This window comes from Salvelinus fontinalis, chromosome 4 (assembly GCF_029448725.1).
Source record: "Salvelinus fontinalis isolate EN_2023a chromosome 4, ASM2944872v1, whole genome shotgun sequence".
NCBI lineage: Eukaryota > Metazoa > Chordata > Actinopteri > Salmoniformes > Salmonidae > Salvelinus > Salvelinus fontinalis.
In genome coordinates this window covers 49,065,196-49,083,877 of record NC_074668.1, presented here as the reverse complement: position 1 = coordinate 49,083,877, position 18,682 = coordinate 49,065,196, and the positions used below count along the sequence as shown (strand labels likewise).

Sequence of the window (18,682 nt, the reverse complement as noted above, 5' to 3'; positions counted from 1 at the left end):
ATGCTACCTGTGCTGTGAAAAATGTCTGTCCTTCTTTGTATTTGGTGGTGAGCTAACATAAATATACGTGCTGTTTTCGCTGTAAAACATTTAAAAAATCGGACATGTTGACTAGATTCACAAGATGTGTATCTTTCATTTGCTGTATTGGACTTGTTAATGTGTGAAAGTTAAATATTTCAAAAAAGTATTTTTTGAATTTCGCGCTCTGCCTTTTCAGTGGAATGTGGGAGGAGTTCTGCTAGCGGAACGCCAGAGTCAGACAGGTTAACTAGGCAAGTCAGTTAAGAACAAATTCTTATTTACAATGACAGCCTACTGGGGAACAGTGGGTTAACTGCCTTGTTCGAGGGCAGAACGACAGATTTTTACCTTGTCAGCTCGGGGATTCGATCCAGCAACCTTTCGGATACTGGCCCAACGCTCTAACCACTAGGCTACCTGCCGCCCCATTACAGTTTATTATTATGGTTCATTGTTTAGCTAGCTAACTACATGTCGAAACAAAAGACTCCACTTTGGCCGGATTATTACATGACCTATCAAATTAGCCAGGTGTGTCTGGGGTTGATTACGGCCGTCTATTGTATTTCATGAACATGTGTACATGTCAAGAAAATAGTGACCTATCCACTTAGCTAGATGTAGCTGGGTGATGGTTATAGCATTTCCTTCACATGACCCATCAATTTAGACAAGTGTGTCGGGTAAGCATCATCTAATAATTATAAAATATTTATAAAATATTTTTAGCTGGCCACTTTCTGTTTTTGATATTGCTACTATGCAAGTAACCACTTCACTTTACCATTTACACCTTCTGTATCCTTTGCATGTGACAAATACATTTTATTTGATATAGCGTGTGTTTACCACATGGCCTTACGTGAATCCTTAGAGATGGGTGGGGCTAAGGCTTAAGAGGGTGTGAACGATGATGAATGGGTGTAGACAAAGAAGAACTTTCCAGTAAGTGTACCAAAACATTCAAGGGCCATTCTCAAAAGTGGGGTTACAAGTTTATCAACTTTCAAAGCAGAATTACTTTCCCATTGTTCCTCAACTACAGTATATGATATTCCATTGTCTAGCTCGTCTCTACATTTATCCAATGTAAAAAGCACTATTTTAAATTTTGCTTCATAAGACCGAATCAAGGCGGCCGGTCACAAATACTAAACTTTTGACTACTTCATTTATAAGAATCTTTAGGGCTGTCAACTTTTATCCTACCGTTTACCCTACCTTGTTAAACAAAATATCTTCCTCTGCAATTGTGTCAGTATAAAATAATTTCTCTATTTTGTTGCATAAAATATAGCTTAGTATATTAATTATTGATTTTATACAGTCATTATTGCTCATAATTATCAAGCATTTCAATTATGTTGTACCCCATTGCTTCTGTTTTACCGTTTAGAAATTGTATTTATTTAACCAGGTTAGTCTCGTTGAGATAAAAACTAATCTTTTTCAAGAGAGACCTGGAAAGCCCTTTACGTATCTAGTTCACAGGTGTAAAGAAGTCATAATTATTTAGACAAATTCACATATAGTGTATCAAAGTAGTCAAAAGTGTAGTATTTCTACAAACTCGTTTGCATTTGCAGTTTGTTTTTTGGGTTATGTTTTGCCCAATAGTAACTGAATCTTAAATCTAAAATGCTGGAGTATAGAGCCAAATTAAGTCATTTTAGCTTCACTGTCCAAACACATGGAGTAAATACATGTATTTATTTTAAGAACTCAGTCAGGGTGTCAATTCACTGTTGAGAGTTAGAATAGTATAACTTCTTGCGAATATAGGGGGTGCTGTTTCGACTTAGCATAAATCGGGCTCCAGATTAAACGGCTTCCTACTCAATTCTTGCTCGTACAATATGCATATTATTATTATTATTATTGGATAGAAAACACTCTAGTTTCTATAGCCGTTGGAATTTTGTCTCTGAGTGAAACAGAACTCCTTCTACAGCACTTTTCCTGACAGGGAGTCAGATTTCAGAAATCTTGGCCCCTGATCTGGGGTCGGTTTTAAGGTCCCTGTAAATGCTATGAGGATACAAACACTGCTTACGTCTTCCCCTGGATGTCAGTACGTGGTGACGCTTTGAATGGAGTCGATTGCGCAATCAGGGCCTGTATAAAAGAGCACAAGGGGGAAGTAGCGTCCTTTTCCTGCTGCGCCTGACGCACGATGGACATCGGACCTGCTCTCTTTCCAAGCTTTAGTTTAGCCAGTAATATTTCTCAGGTCATGTTTTTACTCGTTATAGGTGTTAAAAACATCATAAGGTAGTTAATTTAAAGCGTTTTATAGCAATTTATATCCGTTTAGTGCGATTTTGAGGCATTTCTTTCTGATGCACTTTGAACCGCTGGGCATGTTTCCAGTTCATGCCGAACGTTAGTGGTCATTTCCACATGGCAAGAGGACATCTTTCGACCAAAAGACGATTAGACCGGATTCATTGCCCAAGATTCTGATGGAAGAACAGCTCATAGTAAGAACTATTATGATGATAAATCGTGTTTCTGTCGAAAAATGTTAAACGCTTATGCCGCCATTTTGTTTGTTATAGCTTCGCTTGGCGCAACCTGTATTGAAAAGTAAGGATAATTTAAAAAATGTAATTCAGCGATTGCATTAAGAATTAAATTGTCTATCAATCGCTGTCCACCCTGTATTTTTTAGTCAAGTTTATGAGTATTTATGTATAAGACTAGATCACTGTCTAATATGGCGCACAACATTTTCTGACCAGCTTGGCTAATTTTCTCATTGTCTAACCATGATTTTGGTGGCTAAATATGCACATTTTCGAACAAACTCTATATGTATGTTGTAATATGATGTTACAGGAGTGTCATCTGAAGAATTCTGAGAAGGTTAGTGAAAAAATTAATACATTTTGGTGGTGATAATGCTATCGCTCTTTTTGCCGTGAATCAATGCTGGGGTAATGTTTGCACATGTGCTATGGTAAAATAACGATTTATTGTGTTTTCGCTGTAAAACACTTAGAAAATCTGAAATAATGTCTGGATTCACAGGATTTGTGTCTTTCAATTAGTGTATGCTGTGTATTTTTAAGAAATGTTTTATGATTAGTAATTAGGTAATACACGTTGCTCTCTGTATTTTTTCTAGTCGAGTTGTGATGGTGGGTGCAATTGTAAACTATGATTTATACCTGAAATATGCACATTTTTCTAACAAAACCTATCCTATACCATAAAAATGTTATCAGACTGTCATCTGATGAGGTTTTTTCTTGGTTAGTGGCTATCAATATCTTTATTTGGCCGAATTGGTGATAGCTACTGATGCAGTAAGAAAATGGTGGAGTAAGAAAATTGTTGTCTTTTGCTAACAGTGGTTAGCTAATAGATTTACATATTGTGTCTTCCCTGTAAAACATTTTACAAATCAGAGATGATGGCTTGAATCACAAGATCTGTATCTTTCATTTAGTGTCTTGGACTTGTGATTTCATGAACATTTTTTTTTATGATATCCTTGTAACTTTAGGCTAGGCTATGCTAGTCAGCTTTTGTGTTGGGGGGGATCCCGGATCCGGGTTTGGTAGGCGTTAGAGGATAATACACAAGGCGGTTTTCCTCTTCTCACAGTGCCTTCAGAAATAATTCACACCCCTTGACTTTTTCCACATTTTGTTGTATTACAGCCTACATTTAAATTGACTAAATAAAGATTTTTGGGGTACTGGGCTAGACATAATAACCCATGATGTCAAAGTGGATTTTTTAAATTTTGTATTTACAATTAAAAATTAAAAGCAGAAATGTCTTGAGACATTCAATCCCTTCGTTACATAATATGTTGCATGGAGTCACTCTTTGAACAATAATAGTGTTTAACATGATTTTTGAATGACTGCCTCATCTCTGCACCCCACACATACAGATAATTGTAAGGTCCCTCAGTCGAACAGTGAACTTCAAACACAGATTCCACCACAAAGACCAGGGAGGGTTTCCAATGCCTCGCAAAAAAGGGCACCTATTGGTAGATAGGTTAAAAAAAATAAAGCCCAGTTCTGGGCATGAAACAGCCAGGGGGAAAGGTCATAAAACACTCACTCTCTCTCGCTTTCTACTAGAATCTAAAGTGAGAACACTCCCTCTGAATACTTTCTACTCACACCCCAAATCTAATGACTGTGTATACTGTGCAGCCATAAACACCCTAGCAGCCTGCCTCTCTTCAATCTAAAGGCCCTGTCAGAGAACATTATAATCAGAGCTGCTGTTAAAACTCATAAATAAACTGACTAAATGCCTGTGATGCTCAGAAGGCAGCTCAGTCAGGGAATCCAGGTAGTGTGTGTGCGCGCATCTGTGCTGCATGTGTGTGTTTAGATAGGCCTTACCTCTGCGAATGCTGCGTCTCAGTTTTCCACAGAAGGCATCAACACGAGGCAGCTCCTGCCCTTCTGTAGTGGGGGAGGGACTCTGTTCGGGGTAGGACAGAGGTAGGCAGGGGGAGAGGGGGGACTGGTCTTGGGGGGTCTTGTTGCCACCTGGAGGGGGCGAGGAGGAGGTGGGAGGGGGGGAAGTGGTAGTGGGGGTCTGGGGGGTAGGGTTCTGGGGGGTGGGGGGGTGGAATGTAGGGGTTTGGGCTGAGGTTGGACTACTGATAGCGGACTGAGAGAAGGAGGAGGGGATAGAGTTAATGTTAGTAAGGTCCAGCCCCCCCACCCTAGCACTGATGGGAGAATGCAGAGAGAGTTTGCGTGTGCGGACAGGAGAGGAAGTGCGGGAGGAGATGGAGAGAGGACCGGAGAACTTGCGGCAGAGACGGGGGGACTTGTCATTGGTGTGATCACCACTTCGGTTGTTCTGGTTGGTGGCAAAGAACAATTCCAAAGACCTAAGAGAGAGCGAGAGAGAGAGCGAGCGCGAGAGAGGGGGAAAAAATCTGTCAAATTTGCATTGAGTCATTGTGAGGAAAGCATGAATTGAGTGTTTTGAGACAGGAGATGCTATTATCATCATCATGCCAGACAACTGTGAACAGAACCATCAGCACTACAGATAGATCTATAACTCAGCCTGAGTGGAAAATGGTCAAATAGGTTACATGAAAGACCATGCAAAGATGTTGAAGAAAGGAGTGAGAGTGGTGCTGTGCGATTAGAGCTTTTTGATATTGGTTCAGATTCGGTTCGATTATAAACAATAATCAAGAATTTAGAAACTTTAAATGCACTATGCATTATGTGGGTTGAATGCTGTAACCAAACAGAATAAAACAATAATTAAAAATTCCCATGATGATAATGACTACTACTGACTGCTTATTAACCATCAGTTATTCACATTACTTCAAAAAAATATTTTAGTTGTTGTGTATATTACATTTGTTTTATTTGATGACTTTAATTTCATTCCAAGTCATCATCTCATCTCTATAGAGCTGCTACCTATGCTGTCTGACAAAACCATTATTTTAGTAGTTCTTTAAAGTAAATAAGGCATACCAATATGACTGCTGAATACCAATACCTCAAGAAGCAACTGCTCTCTATGTATCCCATCTTGATCGCACATTCTTCTGTCTCTTATGTAGCAGGCGTAAGAATAAACATTATTATTGACTAAGGTTATTTGTAGTTAATTATCACGTTTTCGTCACTAAACTATGCAGAACATTGGCCTGTTGGAAACTACAACTCTCTACTACAGTACATAGCACAGTTTGGGCATGATCTGATTTATCTGTAGAGAAACTACAGTGTGCGCATTGAGCTCACAGAAAGAAGAAAAATGAAATGGAATTCAAATAATTCAACCAATGTCAGTCAATAAGTTGTTTAAAAAACAAAAATTAACCGACATTTCTGTTAATCGCTCAGCACTAAGTGACACACAGACAGAGAGAGATAAAGAGACAGAGAGGGAAAGAGCCCAGTGGTCTTCCACAGTAGTCAGAAGGGAAGATATGCAGACGGAAGATGCTAGAGGGAGGGAGAAAGAAAACTAAGGACAGAGACATTGAGCGAAGGACAGGGAAAGGGAGAGGAGGAAAGAGCAAAATAGCCTTGAAGTCTTCTCTAAAAGAAAAGGTGCAGTGAAAAGATGCAAAAGTGAGGAAAGACAAGACAGAGTGAGAGAGAGGGGAGAGAACACAAGTGAGATGCAAAGAGATAGGTACCTGGACAAGTCCAGGGACAGAAAGAGAAAGAGCAAGGGATAAAGCAGAGGGGGAGAGAGAGAGGCAGATTGTGTTACTTGGACTGATCCAGGGCTATCTTCCTGATCTTCAGGCTGTAGTCAGGACAGATGGACGTGATGGACAGGCGGTCAAATGAGTGGTACTGTACCCTGTGGAGGTGGATGGAGAGGAAAGGGATATAACGGATGGAGGGGTGAGAAGGGGATGGGCAAGGGGTGATGGGGTGAGGATGAGAGAGGAGGGGATGGAGTGAGAAGAGGGGATGGGTGAGGGGGGATGAAGGTGATGGGAAAGGTTGAGGATGGAGGAGTGAAGGTCAGGACAACTTATACGTTTATTTATATATAATTGACAATGATCACAGGACATCAAAGCCTTTTCATGTTGAAACTGTATGTGTGAATTTTGTCATTATGCTCCAGGGTGAAGACTCCCCTAGGTCAGTGGAGGCTGCTGAGGGGAGGACGGCTCATAATAATGGCTGGAACGAAGCAAATGAAATGGAATCAAACATATGAAAACCATGTGTTTGATACCATTCCACTGCTTCCACTCCAGCCATTAACACGAGCCTGTCCTCCCCAATTAAGGTGCCACCAACCTCCTGTGCCTTAGGTACAGATCTAGGATAATCTTCCCCTCCCCCAATTCTAACCTTAACCATTAGTGAGGAAAATGCCAAACTGACAAGATCAGTGTCTAGGAGCAAATACACCCTGTCATATACTGTAGGTGTGTGGGTTTGTGGGTCTCTGCTGTTGTTGCTGGTCTATGTTCTCTGTTAATGAGCTCATCCAGGAGTTAGCCTACACACACCTGCGCTGGACACAGGAAAAAGAGGCACACACTTTCCAGTTGAAAGGATAATTAGGTCTGGGCAGGAAAATGCATACACACACACATAATACTGTCTGACATATATACGTCTTTGCAATTAACCCCTGGGCCATAAGTGGTCCTGCACCACTCACCCTCCGTTCTGGGGCTGAAACAGCCAGATGGAAAGGTCACAAAACACTCAGTCTCTCTCTCTCTCTCATACAACACACACACAAAACACCAATGAAACTGGATAGAGAGAATAACAGGAGATATAATGAGGTGAGAGGTTTAGAGAAAACTCAAACCTCTGTAACATGAAAATGTGTGTGCGCTTTTCTGTGAATGTGTGCATGTCATGCATGTTCTCTCTCGTGTATTACCTGACAGGTATAGAGGTGAACGGTTTCTTGTAGATGTCAGCCAGTTTATCCATGACCACGGCAGCAGTAGTGAAGATGCGGTAGGTGTGGAGGAAGGTGTTGAGGAAGTCGATGGAGAGGAAGCGCAAGTCCGTCAGCCTTTCCAGCAGCCGCTCCACGCTGGCGTAGCGAATCTGTGGGACCTTGCAGGAGTTGAGTGTCTTGCTGAAGCAAATGTCAACATCATCTTTATGGAGGCGCATATCAGATCTGATGGACGGACACACACACACACACACAATCACTGGTGATCTAATCATTGAATTGCTAGGATTACTCACACAGAAGTTTTAAGTATGGATACACACTTAAAGTTGCAGTAAGTCATGTCAGAAGCTAGCAGATTAATTACTTACCGACAACCGCTGCAAATTCCAAAAAAACTACATCACGGTTTGAAATTCACTATCCTTGCTTTGTCTAACAACACTATAAATCAATCGATCAAAGGAGTTTTGTGGGTCAAAGTGCAGTATTTATTTAGTTTCATAGCACAAATATTTGTTTGCACATTTCTCACAATGTTACCAACACTTAGTAAACTTCTGGAAAAAATGTGTGTTTGACCAGATACAATGCTATTTCACAGTAAACAAATTGACTTTCGGCACGCATATTGGGAAGGACACTCACCAAGCACGGCACTTACACAAATTACTGATTTGCTGAGAGAAATTGATGATAAAATTCTGGGGGCTGTCTTGTTAGACTTCAGTGCAGCTTTTAATATTATAGATCATAGTCTTTCTGGAAAAACGTATGTGTTATGGCTTTACACCCCCTGCTATAATGTGGATAAAGAGCTACTTGTCTAACAGAACACAGAGGGTGTTTTTTAATGGAAGCCTCTCAAACATAATCCAGGTAGAAGCAGGAATTCCCCAGGGTAGCTGTTTAGGCCCCTTGCTTTTTTCAATCTTTACTAACAACATGCCACTGGCTTTGAGTAATACAGGTCAGCTACTACAGCGACTGAAATGACTCCAACACTTAACAAAGAGCTGCAGTTAGTTTCAAAATGGGTAGCAAGGAACGAGTTAGTCCTAAATATTTCCAAAATTAAAAGTATTGTATTTGGGACAAATCATTCACTAAACCCTAAACCTAAACTACATCTTGTAATGAATAATGTGGAAATTGAGCAAGTTGAGGTGACTAAACTGCTTGGAGTAACCCTGGATTGTAAACTGTCATGGTCAAAACATATTGATTCAACAGTAGCTAAGAAGGGGAGAAGTAGGTTAATAATAAAGTGCTGCTCTGCCTTCTTAACCTCTTAACGCTAAGGGGTCATATTTTTTATTTTTTTTAAATAACGTTCCCAAGGTAAACGGACTATTTCTCAGGTCCAGATCGTAGAATATGCATATAATTTACAGATTAGGATAGAAAACACTCCAAAGTTTCCAAAACTGTCAAAATATTGTCTGTGAGGATAACAAAACTGGGGAAATCTAACCCGGAAGTGATTTTTATTTTTTTAAATCTGTGTTTCCTTGCCCGTCTTTCCTCCATTTAAAGGGGTATCAACCAGATTCCTCTTACAATGGCTTCCTCAGGCTGTGACCAGGCTTTAGACATAGTTTCAGACTTTTATTTTGAAAAATGAGCGAGATTTTTCAAAGTAGTCAGGTGTCCTTTGATTAGTTCCTGCGCGCGAGAGGGGTAGCTCTCCATTTTCTTTCTCTCTTTTATTGAATAGGTTACGGTCCGGTTGAAATATTATAGATTATGTTTGTTAAAAACAACCTGAGGATTGATTATAAAAAAAATTGACATGTTTCTACGAACATTACGGATACTTTTTGGAATGTTCGTCGAACGGAACGAGGCTTTGGTTTTCTGAACATAACGCACAACCCAAATGGCGTTTTTTTGTTATAAAAGTAATATTTATCGAACAAAAATAACATTTATTGTGTAATTGGGAGTCTCGTGAGTGCAAACATCCGAAGACTATCAAAGGTAAGCGACTTTCGTGACCATGCTAATTTGGGGCTAGCTGTTCTAGCATTGATTGATACACTCACAAAAGCTTGGATTGCTTTCGCTGCATTTTTTCAGCATATTTTCAAAATCTGACACGATAGATGGATTAACAACAAGCTAAGCTGTGTTTTGGTATATTTCACTTGTGATTGCATGATTATAAATATTTTTTGTAATACTTGCGCCCTGCAATTCAGCGGGAGGGATCCGTAGCGCAGAGAAGTTAACAACACTATTGTCACGATCATTATAATGAGTGGACCAAGATGCAGCGTGGTATGGTTCCGTCCTCTTTATTTTGAAGTGAAACTCAAAGAAAACAATAAAATCGCAATGTGAAGCTGTTATAGTGCTCACAGGCAACTATACATAGTCAACATCCCACAAAGCACAATGGGGAAATGGCGGCCTAAATATGATCCCCAATCAGAGACAACGATTAACAGCTGCCTCTGATTGGGAACCATACCAGGCCAACCTAGATAACCCACCTTAGTCACTGTCACGCCCCAACCAACATAGAGAATAAACAGCTCTCTATGGTCAGGGCGTGACAACTATCAACAAGGCAGGTCCTACAAGCACTGGTTTTTGTCACACCTGGACTATTGTTCAGTCGTGTGATCAGGTGCCACAAAGGGCATATTGAAAAATTGCAGTTGACTCAGAACAGGGCAGCATGACTGGCCCTTAAAAGTACACCGAGAGCTAACATTAATGACATGCATGGCAATCTCTCATGGCTCAAAGTGGAAGAGAGATTGACTTCCTCATTACTTGTTTTTGTCAGAGGTTGATAAGCTGAAGGTAAAGAGCTGTCTGTTTAAAATACTAACACACAGCTCGGACAACCATGCATACCCCACAAGACATGCCACCAGAGGTCTCTTCACAGTCCCCAATTTCAGAACAGACGATGGAGGCGCAAAGTACTACATAGAGCCATGACTACATGGAACTCTATTCCACATCAGGTAACTGATGCAAGCAGTAGAATCAGATTAAAAAGCAGGTAAAAATACACGTTATGGAACAGCGGGGACTGTGAAGTAACACAAACAGGCACAGACACATGCATACATACACACACACACACATACATGTGGATTTTTCATTGTAGATATGTCATAGTGTAGTATGGGCCTGAGGTCACACACTTAGTGTGTTGTGAATTCTGTAATGAATGTATTGTAATGTTTTTAAAATTGTATAACTGCCTTCATTTTGCCGGACCCCAGGAAGAGTAGCTGCAGCCTTGGGGAATGGGGATCCATAATAAATACAAATGGCTTTAGCCACAGAGGGAGCAGGCCTGCCCCGGCAAGTGCAGGGGGGTTGCCTAGCCACACATGGCTCGGAGGGAGTCAACATCTGCATTGAGCAGCAATTTCCCATGATTTGTGAATCGGTTCGGACCCAACAGATAGCGCGATATGGCTTAAATGGCTTTGAAAAAATAAGATTTCAGCTAATAGGGAGAAGCATCTAACAAAATAACCACATTATGGAATCCACTTATCATAAATGTTGGTACATTTGTGGACAAAATTCTTACTTACTCAACCAAAGTCCAAAGAAAATAGCCAAGAAATTTGCATTAAAAAAAATGAACACCACCAACTAAGGAGGTTCAGTCAAAAAGGCAGTTGTTTTTACAATAGCTGTGTTAAATACGGCAGTGTTTCCTCACACCTAGGCCTGGAGGAGGTGCAGGCTCTTTTTTCAGCCAAGAAGTAACAAACCTGATCAACTATTCATTAATACTTTGAGTGGTATATTCAGATATGTTAGCTCTGGGTTCGAACTAAGCCGTACACACTGGAGCAAAAGCAGTAATGACAGACACAGGCATGTGTTAAAGTGTACAGTTGAAGTTTACATACACTTAGGTCGGAGTCATTAAAACTCGTTTTTCAACCACTCCACACATTTCTTGTTAACAAACTATAGTTTTGGCAAGTTGGTTAGGACATCTATTTCGTGCATGACAAGTAATTTTTCCAACAATTGATTCCAGACAGATTAGTTAACTTATATCTCACTGTATCACAATTCCAGTGGGTCAAAAGTTTACATACACTAAGTTGACTGTGACTTTAAACAGCTTGGAAAATTCCAGAAGCTTTAGAAGCTTCTGATAGGCTAATTGACATCATTTGAGTCAATTGGAGGTGTACCTGTGGATGTATTTCAAGGCCTACCTTCAAACTCAGTGCCTCTTTGCTTGACATCATTGGAAAATCAAAAGAAATCAGCCAAGACCTCAGAAAAAATGTGCAGACCTCCGCAAGTCTGGTTCATCCTTGGGAACAATTTCCAAACGCCTGAAGGTACCACGTTCATCTGTACAAACAATAGTACGCAAGTATAAACACCATGGGACCACGCAGATGTCATACCGCTCAGGAAAGAGACGCGTTCTGTCTCCTAGAGATTAAATTACTTTGATGCGAAAAGTGCAAATCAATCCCAGAACAACAGCAAAGGACCTTGTGAAGATGCTGGAGGAAACAGGTACAAACGTATCTATATCCACAGTAAAATGAGTCCTATATCGACATAACCTGAAAGGCCGCTCAGCAAGGAAGAAGCCACTGCTCCAAAACCACCATAAAACAGCCAGACTACGGTTTGCAACTGCACATGGGGACAAAGATCATACTTTTTGGAGAAATGTCCTCTGGTCTGATGAAACAAAAATAGAACTGTTTGGCCATAATGACCGTTGATATGTTTGGAGGAAGAAGGGGGAGGCTTGCGAGCCGAAGAACACCATCCCAACCGTGAAGCACGGGGGTGGCAGCATCATGTTGTGGGGGTGCATTGCTGCAGGAGGGACTGGTGCACTTAACAAAATAGTTCGCTACATGAGGGAGGAAAATGATGTGGATATACTGAAGCAACATCTCAAGAGATCAATCAGGAAGTTAAAGCTTGGTTGCAAATGGGTCTTCCAAATGGACAATGACCCCAAGCATACTTCCAAAGTTGTGGCAAAATGGCTTAAGGACAACAAAGTCAAAGTATTGGAGTGGCTATCACAAAGCCCTGACCTCAATCCTATAGAATATTTGTGGGCAGAACTGAAAAGGCGTGTGCGAGCTAGGAGGCCTACAAACCTGACTCAGTTACACCAGCTCTGTCAGGAGGAATGGGCCAAAATTCACCCAACTTATTGCGGGAAGCTTGTGGAAGGCTACCCAAAACATTTCACCCAAGTTAAACAATTTAAAGGTAATGCTACCAAATACTAATTGAGTGTATGTAAACTTCTGACCCACTGGGAATGTGATGGAAGAAATAAAAGCTGAAATAAATCATTCTCTCTATTATTATTCTGATATTTCACATTCTTAAAATAAAGTGGTGATCCTAACTGACCTAAGACAGGGAATATTTACTTGGGTTAAATGTCAGGAATTGTGAAAAACTGAGTTTAAATGTATTTGGCCAAGGTGTATGTAAACTTCTGACTTCAACTGTATGTGGGCGCTCTTACTTGATCATGTGAGGCACGGTGACTTTGGAGTTCTCCTCGAATACACTAGTCATCAAACCATTGCAGCGGATATTATCGATACACTAGAGAGAGAGGGCGAGAGAGATAGAGGGAAAGGGAGGAGAGGGAGAGTGTTAGTGCAGATAAGTGGAGCGAAAGATCAATCTAAACCTCAATCTGATATATTAGCAACATCCTAACATGTCGTATGTAATTATGGTTTACAAGAAATGTATCCAAACCCTAAAGAAAGATATATTGTTATTAAAGCTTTTCCTTTGACCTAATCTTTGTTTAGAATCAAGCCAAGCCTCAGAGGAGGTGCAGTGTGTGTGTGTGTGCATGCATGTGTGTGTGTGCGTGTATGTAGGGGGAACACTGGGTTAAAGGAGATGAGCCAAGCACAAACCAGGGTTTGACCCCTGGGGAACCATCCACTCTGTTTACTCACTGCAAAGCCTTATGGGATACCCAGAGGGAAACACACGGGGCTGTTTGAACTGTTTGTTGTTCTGTTATTATTCCAAGAAGAGAAAGAGAGAAAGAGAAAGAGAGAGAAAGAGGAAGAGAAGAGAGAGAGAAAGAGAAAGAGAAAGTGAAAGTGAAAAGAGTTAGTTAGTTACCTGGCTGATGTCGCTGGTCCAGGCAGCTTTCTCCTGTCGTGAGGGAGCCAACAAGACTACAGTGAAGGAGGGAGAGTCAGATGGCTCGATGATCAGCTTAAAGTCCAACTGACCAAATACCTGACCACCACTGGACCTCGCTAAAAAGAAGGGAAGGGAGAGTGAGAAAGAAAATGAGAAGATTGGGTCACCTAGGGTGACAATGTATTTTGGTATGACACGAGATAAAGATTAATACATGAATAAGATATAAGCTGGTCCACTTCATTTACCCCTGTAGTGTGTGTGTGTGTGTGTAACCGAAGGGGGGTGAATGTAACCGATGTGAAATGGCTAGCTAGTTAGCGGTGGTGCGCGCTAATAGCCTTTCAAACAGTGACGTCACTCGCTTTGAGACCTTGAAGTAGTGGTTCCCCGATGGGTAACGATGCTTCGTGGGTGACTGTTGTTGATGTGTGCAGAGGGTCCCTGGTTCGCGCCCGAGGGGACGGACCAAAGTTATACTGTTACATTGGTACCGTGCCCGGATCAACAGCATCAATGTAACAGTATAACTTATACTATCCCTGGTTCGCGGGGACCCTCTGCACACATCAACAACAGTCACCCACGAAGCATCGTTACCCATCGCTCCACAAAAGCCACGGCCCTTGCAGAGCAAGGGGAACCACTACTTCAAGGTCTCAAAGCAAGTGATGTAACAGATTGAAACACTATTAGCACGCACCACCGCTAACTAGCTAGCCATTTCACATCGGTTACATGTGTGTGTGTGTGTCACTCAAAGTTCCTTCCCTGGAAGTCTGTGAGCGAAAAGACCCCTCTGTAAGATTAATGGGTGAGTGATGTCATAGGATCAGCATGAATGTCATTTAAAGGGAAGGCTGTTAGCTGGTATTTGAAGGGATGTGAGGGTCAGCCAGAGGTTTATCTGTGGACACTTATCTTTGGACACTAATTAACCTGTATGGAGACAGAGACTTAATGAACCTGTCTGAGACACTGCATAGATCTAAAGGACTGGGGTTGGATAACACACACAATTTACTCACAGTCGTCGTCACTGGTCTCTGTTTCTTCTATGAGGGTACATTCTATTAGAGACAGGACTCCACCTTGCTGCAGAGAGAGGTCCGAGGTCATTGACTGTTTGTGTTTTTTTTGTGTGCTTAAAATATGACTAGGTCCCAATTCTCCACCTTTCTCCCAAAGTGTACAATTACACAAATTCTCTCATGGATTTAACAATGGTGGAAACTCTTTCCACCAATATGATTTTAAATCCAACCCGGGAGTGTGTGAGTGCACACTTCTGGAAAAGGGTGGAGAATTAAAGCCAGTAAATATGAGCATGCGTGTGTGTGGCTCACCTTGAGCAGGTGCAGCTTGCCTCCTGAGCTGCGTGTGCAGATAAGAAAGTGTTTTGTAAACAGGAAGCACTGTCTCTCTCCTTCCTTCTTCAGAGACAGAGAGCCCAGACGCACCTTACTGAGCTTCCCCCTCTCCACCGACGGCAGCTGAATCAGAGAACCTGGCGGGGGAGGGCAACGGGGGAGAGAGGGAGGAGGGAGTAAGAGGAGATGTTGAGAGACAGGAGGAGTGGGGAGAGGTGTGGAGAGAGAGATGGGAGATGAGTGTGAGAAAAATAAAAAAGCCTTGTCCAAGTCAGAACTGCCCATCTCCTGTTTCTGTAGTGTGAGGCAGCTTGATGTACAAAAACAGACCCTGGACAGGACGCTAGTTTATCGCAGGGCCTTACCCCCAATCAATCTCCTTAATGCCAAGCAGAGAGGTATCAAGTCCCATTTTTAGACTCTTTGGTATGACTCGACCAGGGATTGAACCCCCACCTTCCAATCACGGGAGGACAGTCTAACCACAAGGCCACTGAGATGGACATGAGAAATACTGTTACATTAACAATGGTTTGTGTCATGAATGTGTAAGTGAATTCTTATATGTGTGTGCATATACCTGTGTATGTGTGCACGCTCACCCTGTCTGACAAAGGTCTGACTGGTGTCCAGTAGTATATCACATCCCTCTACAATCATCCTCTCGATGGCCAGGTTTTTACGGATGTTCTCTGTATCACTCACCTCATCATGCATCACCCTGAGGACACACACAAACATGATATACTACATGAAATGTCTAAGACGTGATAATTCAAACCTGTATGTTTTGAGGTATTCTTACTTATTGATACACCCACAAATAAACACACACCTTGACAGCTCCTCTAGTTTGGACTTGGCAAACTCCAAGCTCTTGCGCTCTACGTGTTCGTGCGGAGTGTGCGCCAGCAACTCATGCAGGGTGATGATGTAACGAGGAATCTGAGAGAAACAAATAGAGGAAGAAAGGAAGAGAGAGATATAGAGTGTAATTGGGAGAAGGGTGAGGTATTTAATTGAGACTTTATGGTTTGAATGTTTATGAGTAAGGCCACAGATAGGGTTCTAAAAGTAGATATTTGCTAGGTGAGAGTGTATGGTACCTAGAACATGTGGTATGTGAGGATGTATTTGTGTGTTGGAGTGAGTGTGTGCATGCGTTGCATGTGTGCAGGCATGTGTGAATGCGTGTGCGTTTACCGCTACTCCCCTCAGGCGTTCGATGTCGCCGGTATACTAACCACCGGTCCTGGGATCCATCATTACGCACACCTGGTATCAATCATTACGCACACCTGCACGTCAGACACACCTGGACTCCATTACCTCACTTATGACCTCCCCTATATCTGGCAACCCCTTAGGTTCTTTCCCCAGTCATTATTGTTTGTGTTTCATGTCTATACGCTACTCGTGTTTGTTATATTTTTCGATGTTCCGTTTATTATTAAACTCAACACCTGCACTTGCTTTCTGACTCCCAGCATATACGATACAGAACATATGGTTTGTGGTGGTGTGAGTGCATGCGTGTGTGTGTGCGTTGCACAAATCAGAATGGTCACATTTGCGCGATTGATTTTCCATCGCTCATTTGCACATCACGTCAATGATGTCACTGTGTGAGGCTGTAGGTCAATTAACCTTGTCGGAGTGGGCGCACTGATTCTAGTTTGTGAGCTAGGCAGGCCACTGCCTGGAAAGGTCTCCCACTCAGAAGTACGAGATAGGGAGGCGGGCGGGGGTAGGTTGACCTCAGGTCTCCCCACTGGAAGCCAAAGGCAGGGGGAGCGGGGGAATCTATCAAACAGCGCACCTCTAACTTTGTACAGTACTAATGCAATTAGTAAAATCAGTCACACTAGAAAATGCTACCAAAGAAACCACAATTCATTCATAATGTGAATATATAATGTGATGTGAATATATACACTGCTCAAAAAAATAGAGGGAACACTTAAACAACACAATGTAACTCCAAGTCAATCACACTTCTGTGAAATCAAACTGTCCACTTAGGAAGCAACACTGATTGACAATACATTTCACATGCTGTTGTGCAAATGGAATAGACAAAAGGTGGAAATTATAGGCAATTAGCAAGACACCCCCAAAAAAGGAGTGATTCTGCAGGTGGTGATCACAGACCACTTCTCAGTTCCTATGCTTCCTGGCTGATGTTTTGGTCACTTTTGAATGCTGGCGGTGCTCTCACTCTAGTGGTAGCATGAGACAGAGTCTACAACCCACACAAGTGGCTCAGGTAGTGCAGTTCATCCAGGATGGCACATCAATGCGAGCTGTGGCAAAAAGGTTTGCTGTGTCTGTCAGCGTAGTGTCCAGAGCATGGAGGCGCTACCAGGAGACAGGCCAGTACATCAGGAGACGTGGAGGAGGCCGTAGGAGGGCAACAACCCAGCAGCAGGACCGCTACCTCCGCCTTTGTGCAACGAGGTGCACTGCCAGCGCCCTGCAAAATGACCTCCAGCAGGCCACAAATGTCTACAAGCTAGAACCGCTACTGATGCACATGCATGTGTGTGTGTGTTACCTGGAACATGGGGTATGTGAGGAAGGTCTCCAGCATCCTTCCCTCACAGGCAGCATTAGCCTCATACTGCTTCAGCAGCTTATCGAAGTCTCGGTTCTGCTTGCAGTTGGCCAGCACTTGCAGGCTGTACTGGTGGTTCCTCACAAACTCCTGGTAGATGTTCAGCATAGGCAGCAGGATGTCAAACAGGTCCGCTAGACACACACACACACACACGCACAACTGTATAAATATATTCTACAGTACATGACAGGCTGGTTTCCCAGACACAGATTAAGCCTAGTCCTGAACTAAAAATCTATTTCAATGGAGAATCTCCATTGAATAGAAATACAAGACATAGAACTCAAATATATAACAAATAGGGGCCAGGTAGAGAGAACAATAAATTAACCTGTTGGGGATGGGGGCGCTGTTTAGACTATTTATGCTAATTGGGTAATTTTTGAAACGGCTTCCCACAAAATCCTTGATCGTACAATATGCATATTATTATTATTATTGGATAGAAAACAGTCTATAGTTTCTATAGGAGTTGAAATTTTGTCTCTAAGTGGAACAGAGCCCATTCTACAGCAATTTCCCTGACATGGATTCAGATTTCAGAAATGTTGGCCACTGTTCTGAAGTCAGTTAAAAGGGCACTGATATTGCTATGACTATACGGACACTTCTTACGTCTTCCCCTGGATGCCTTTACGTGATGACGATTCCAATGGGGTCGATTGCGCGTTCACAGGCCCTACAAATGAAAAAACCCTGAGGCTAGTCATTCTTTTGGAGCTGCGTCATGCGCCTAGAGGACACCGGCCCGCACCTGTTCCAAGCATTAGTGAAGGGGGTAATATTACTCGGGTCATGTTTCTACTCGTTATGGGAGTTAAAAACATCATAAGGTAGTTAATTTAAAGCGTTTTATAGCAATTTATATCCGTTTAGTGCGATTTTGGGACATTTATTTTTGAAACGATGTGAATAGTTGGGCACGCTTTTCAGTTCATCCCGAACGCAGTTGGCATTTCCACATGGCAAGAGGACAGCTTTCCACCAAAAGACGATTTCTCCCAAGAAAGGATCCTTTGCCCAAGATACTGATGGAAGAACAGCTCAAGGTAGGACATTTTTATTATGATAAATCGTGTTTCTGTCGAAACATTTTAGTGGCTTAGGACGCCATGTTTTT

At 42.1% G+C, this 18,682-nt stretch overlaps 1 protein-coding gene across 2 annotated transcripts in view; it reads right to left on the bottom strand.

Moving 5' to 3' along the window:
* rasgrf2b (Ras protein-specific guanine nucleotide-releasing factor 2b) overlaps positions 1-18,682 on the bottom strand; it is a 234,569-nt gene that overhangs the window by 117,553 nt on the left and 98,334 nt on the right. The window contains exons 8-17 of one of the 2 annotated variants that reach the window (XM_055920447.1): positions 17,500-17,693; positions 15,781-15,890; positions 15,548-15,666; positions 14,922-15,082; positions 14,604-14,670; positions 13,552-13,691; positions 12,929-13,011; positions 7,402-7,650; positions 6,256-6,348; positions 4,395-4,894 (exon numbers count right to left, since the gene is read on the bottom strand). In XM_055920447.1, coding sequence (XP_055776422.1) covers positions 4,395-4,894; positions 6,256-6,348; positions 7,402-7,650; positions 12,929-13,011; positions 13,552-13,691; positions 14,604-14,670; positions 14,922-15,082; positions 15,548-15,666; positions 15,781-15,890; positions 17,500-17,693 — 1,716 coding nt within the window. The remainder of the gene's footprint in view (positions 1-4,394; positions 4,895-6,255; positions 6,349-7,401; positions 7,651-12,928; positions 13,012-13,551; positions 13,692-14,603; positions 14,671-14,921; positions 15,083-15,547; positions 15,667-15,780; positions 15,891-17,499; positions 17,694-18,682) is intronic. The other variant, XM_055920448.1, reaches the window with a different exon arrangement.